Source organism: Crinia signifera, chromosome 7 (assembly GCF_055691185.1).
Source record: "Crinia signifera chromosome 7, ASM5569118v1, whole genome shotgun sequence".
NCBI lineage: Eukaryota > Metazoa > Chordata > Amphibia > Anura > Myobatrachidae > Crinia > Crinia signifera.
In genome coordinates, this window is record NC_139223.1 from 54,801,634 (window position 1) to 54,806,868 (window position 5,235).

A 5,235-nucleotide genomic window follows, 5' to 3' on the forward strand; every position below is an offset into this window, starting at 1 on the left:
ATGAACGCACATGGCCGTACAAACAGACCAGAATAAGGTCCCTAGGCCTTCCTGCTCCTTCCCTGCACCTTGGGCTACAATATACTCTTGTGCATCCTGTGTGCCTTCCATGCACCCTGAGGTGCATTCCCAATGTATGCACATTACTGCCAGGTGCTAGACCTTCCTACCCGTTTCCTGCACCCTGATAGGTGTATTCCCAATGTATTCACATTACTGCCAGATGCTTGACATTCCTACCCCTTTCCTGCACCCTGATAGGTGTTATACTAGCTGCGCCTTCCCTGCACCCATGTATGGCTACAGCTGCTGCTGGGTGATACACCTTCCTGCGCCTCTGTACACTACTCCCCCATGTTGGCACACGGATACAGTGTATATACTATACACTGATGTTATGTTCCTGAGCATTGTGCGCTACTGTTGTGATGATGGAGCAAAGGGGGCGGAGCTGGGGGCTTGTGTGCCAGTACTCCCGCGGCTCACCAATCACCGCCCTACCCGCTCCTTGTCAGCCAATGGCTACCCGCTGACTGGGAAACAAAGACGCGGCGTCAGCTGGGGGCGTGTCGCAGGCGGCGTATATATAGAGGCGGGGTGGCGCGCGCAGGCGGACGTTATTTTGCCGCCTCGCAGAGAGTGTGAATCGTTGCGTTCTCCGTGACCTGTTGTCGGTAAGTGATCCCCCGCCGCCTCACCGGAGCCTTCAGTCGGTCGCGTATTTATGTTACAGGATTGTAATATCGATGTTGTTGGGCCAGGTACCCGGGCGGCTCCTGGCGTGACGGTTACCGGGGCTTTCCCGGTGCTGTACCGGAAATTCCCGTTAAGTGTTTTTCGGCGCCCGTGTAGTTGACGTAGGCTGTGGTTGGCGGGCTGTTGTCGGCCGATCGGCGGCTGTGTCCCGGCAGCGGGGTCAAGCGGTTAGGTCACCCCTCCCCCCGTGTTCCCGGAGCTCGCTGGGCGCCATATTGTCTGGTCGGTGGGGGAGGGAGAGCGGGTACGTGAGGAGAAGCCGCCCTATGATGGAGGCTGGGGTGCCCCGACCTCGCACGTGGTGGTGACTGTTATTGACCAGAGAGACCCGTATCGCGTTACCGGGTGCTCCTTCCTCCCCTCCATCGCCTCGGCTCCGACCGCTGCCGCTGTTCTCTTACATGGAGGGGGCGCGCGGTCCTACCGCCTCCCCTGGGCCGCCTGTGTGGTAAAGGGGGGGGGGGGGGGGGGTGCGGTGGGTTGTTAGCTGTCAGAGTCCCGGTGTGGCGGCTATAATATACGGCGGGATGAGGGGCCGGTGATCACAGCTGCCCACGGTGTTACGCTCCGGCTGTGAGGTGCTCCATGTCACAAAACACATAATGGCGGGTGTCCGGGGAACTGCAGTACCGCAGCGCGGCCGCTAGGGGCAGAGACACCTGTGCTGGGAGCTGCCAGTGATGCTGTGCTGGGCCTTGGTGCACTGCTGACTTGTGTTCTGTACTAATGTGCGCTGCTGATCACTGCAATCTTCTTTTCCCAGGATATATCGCTGAGCAATGGCCCGTACCAAGCAGACTGCCCGTAAATCCACTGGAGGAAAAGCTCCTAGGAAGCAGCTGGCTACCAAGGCAGCTAGGAAGAGCGCCCCCTCCACTGGGGGGGTTAAAAAGCCCCACAGATACAGGTAAGGTGGGGCCTGGGCTATTACCTGCAGGGACTGATGCTAGAGCCTCAAAACAGTGTGACCCCCAGATACGGGTCTCCAGGATGTCTTTTTGTGGTGCACAATACCCTGAGCATTAGGTCTTATGTCATACCATATTTGAAAAAAATAGATGGCATTATAAATTAAACTACCTACTGCCTGCTGTATGTGGCCTCCCATCTGGCTTATAGAAGTCAGGGGTCAAGTCACAGGGCAGAGTTCATTGTGCTAGTAAAGCAGCCCATACACGCTGCAATGCGGGCTGTGCGTTATGTGCTTTGAGGTGCGCGCTCCCGCAGCACCTCATCTCACAGTACAAAAAGTTTATGCTTGCACATACTTTTTGTACTTAGTTTGCATTGCATGCACATGCAATGTGATCCATAATAGTTAAGCACCAAACGCACGCCTGTATCGCAGCGTTTATGGCCAGCATTAGACTAATTTCTCATTCATTATATTACTAACGTCCCTTTGAGGGTATATGGAAAGGCCACATGTTGTTGGGCAACTGTTTTGGAGGTTATGTGCATAACTGTACTTTGTCACCAACATTCAATAGTAGACTTAAAGGGCATACACATGTAGAGATCTGTGCTAAGCTATTTTGATAAGCACTTTTGCTGGTGTCAAGATCTCCCATGGGGAGCACATACACATGCAGAGATTTGTGCTAAGTGATTTTGCTAAGCGATTTTGCTTAAGCAAAAAAAGTCAGGGTAATGGTTCAGAATGAGAGATTGTGATCAGTATCTCTCATTCTGTACACACAGAGAGATTTGCAGTCATTTGCTAAGCAATTTGACTAGATTTTGACTGCATGCACTGACTTAGTTAGCAAGAGATATTTAATCTCTCGGAGCATACACACGGAGAGATCTATGCTTACTTTCTAAGCAATCTAGTCAGATTGCTTAGAAAATAGCAAAAATTTGCTCCGTGTGTACACCCCTTTAGAAAGATATATATATTTTTCTGTTGGTACTGCAGCGTAGCAAGTGTTCAGGATTATTTAGTGGAGTCCTCTGAGCTTAAATCCAAACTGACTATTGTAGTAAACAGGGCTCACGAATTGCCATGAACTACACTATTAGCTTGGGTTCCAATTAAGTGACCCAAAAACTAGAACTCAATGTTTGAGAATATTAAACCTGTCTGGCACAGGTCAGAACTTGTTTCTGAAGATATGTTGGATTGAATGAGTTTGTCTTGAGTAATGGGCTCTTGAATAGTTGTCTAATGTTAACCCTTTAAATGCCAACACTGCTTTGATATCCTTAATATAGCCATTAAAATAATGCAAGTGCTGTTCTCTTGGGTGCACTATTTAATGAAACGTCAAGCAATTTAAAGTACCACTCAACTTTTGAAAAGTGATGTGTATACTTATGGCTTCAGGTTATATAATACATGCAGACAATTGTGTTTAAGTGCAACATCTTTTTTTTTTTTTTTTCAAGGCCTGGTACTGTGGCTCTGAGAGAAATCAGGAGATACCAGAAGTCCACTGAGTTGCTGATCCGCAAGCTTCCTTTCCAGCGTCTAGTGAGGGAGATTGCTCAGGACTTTAAAACTGACTTGCGGTTCCAGAGTGCTGCTATTGGTGCTCTGCAGGTGAGTAAGCGCTGATGTACCTGGAACCCTGCTGTGATTGGAAAGGTTTGTGGCTGTGTATTAATACAACTTCTTCTTTGACTTTTAGGAAGCAAGTGAGGCATACCTGGTGGGTCTCTTTGAGGACACCAATCTGTGTGCTATTCATGCCAAGAGAGTAACAATTATGCCCAAGGACATCCAGCTAGCAAGAAGAATCCGTGGGGAACGTGCTTAATTTGTATTTTTTTCTGGAAATTGTTTTGAATCTTTAGAATTTTTTTTTTACTTTAAGAAATGTACATAAAGTGTGATGTCCTTTTATTTTATAAAGGGTTTGTTAACTGTAGTTGAAAGTAAATCGGTAGTACACATTTTTATATGACATTCCCTTAATCCTCAGGTTTTTCAGAAAAATTTGTATTGACAGTTAGTCGACTCTGTGCCCCTTCCAACCTCTTATGAGTCTGCATGTTAAGGCTCAATTCTTTCCATGCTTTCAGTGTAACTCCATTGTAAATAAACTTTCCACTACCTCAATCGTCTTGCTGACTTGGTGTTAAGTGCTGGGGTTTTTTCATTACAGCCCAGAGCAGTGGTGTCACTCATGGACATCCAGCTGTTGTGGAACTACACAGCCCAGGATGCCCGGCCAGTTTTAGCAATCGAATATATAAAATCTGGCAGGACATGATGGGATGTGTAGTTCCACAACAGCTGGAGGGCCATGAGTTTGACACCACTGGCCCAGAGGCTGCTCTTATTGTAGATTTGTTGGAGCCTGGGAGATTTTAACAAAACTGGTAAATGCTCTTATTGTAGGTGCTAAGTCAGTTAACTGAAGCTTCCAGGTACTATGGCAGGCATGTCCAAACTATGGCCCTCCAGCTGTTGTGAAACCACAAGTCCGATCATGATTTGCTGTTATGGAGTGTTCAAACTATGGCAAGCATTCTGGGATGTGTAGTTTTAAAACATCTGGAGGGCCATAGTTTGGACATGCCTGTACTATGGGGAAGTAAAATAGCCTTGAATGCTTGGATCTTTGCACTGTAGTCTTTTGCGGTTAATCAAATTGGCCTTAATGCAAAGATTTTGGAATAGTCCTTAAGGTAACTGCAGTTTTTAAGGATGTTCACTTAGCACTGTAGTACGGTTTAAGACACCTGTGCTGAAGCATGAATAGCCTTAACCCCTTACCGACGCAGCCTGTTTTTGCCTTCCTGACAGGCCTTTTTGTTCAAATCTGACATGTATCACTTAAATGGGGATAACTTTTTTTTGCTTTTACTTATCCCGGTGATTTTGAGATTTGTTTTCTCGTGACACATTGTACTTTAAGTTAGTGGTAAATTTTGGTCGATACAGTCTGTTTTTTTTTTTTTTTGTGAAAAATACCAAAATGTCGTAAAAAATTGAACATTTTGCAAAATGTTCAATTTTCTGCTTGTGAGACAAATAATCATACTACTCAAAATAGTTAATAACTAACATAGACCATATGTATACTTTATTATTACATCATTATTTCAACCTGCTTTTAATTTTTTTGGACACTAGGGGGCAGCAGAGTCAAAATTATACACATAACACAGTAAACGCTGCTTTTGGCTGTTCACGTTTGAACAGCCAATCGCAGCGATCGCTGAGGGGGGGGGGGGGGGGCATCGGTTTCCCCCCTGGGCAATGAGGGAAGATGTCTGCTGTCAGGGACAGCAGACATCTTCCCTCTGTCACGGCGTCTATAGACGCGGTGACAGTTTAAAGTCATGACGTACATTTACGTCATCTGTCGGGAAGTACATCCCGACCATGACGTAAATGTACATCAAATGTCGGGAAGGGGTTAAAACCAGGGCTATAAAGGTGTTTCAAGTACTATCTGGGAACCAATGGTCTGGTGGGACTGAGTGGAGAGTAGTATAAAGGGGATGGGTACATAATTACCAGAGAACTGG

At 46.7% G+C, this 5,235-nt stretch overlaps 1 protein-coding gene across 1 annotated transcript; it reads left to right on the plus strand.

Moving 5' to 3' along the window:
• Nucleotides 1–557: 557 nt before the first annotated feature.
• Nucleotides 558–3,817, plus strand: LOC146020183 (histone H3.3A). The gene is made up of 4 exons (XM_083153112.1): nt 558–674; nt 1,520–1,663; nt 3,145–3,298; nt 3,387–3,817. The coding sequence occupies exons 2-4, from the start codon at nt 1,536–1,538 to the stop codon at nt 3,513–3,515; spliced, it is 411 nt and encodes a 136-aa protein (XP_083009238.1). The 5' UTR covers nt 558–674; nt 1,520–1,535; the 3' UTR covers nt 3,516–3,817.
• Nucleotides 3,818–5,235: the final 1,418 nt, after the last annotated feature.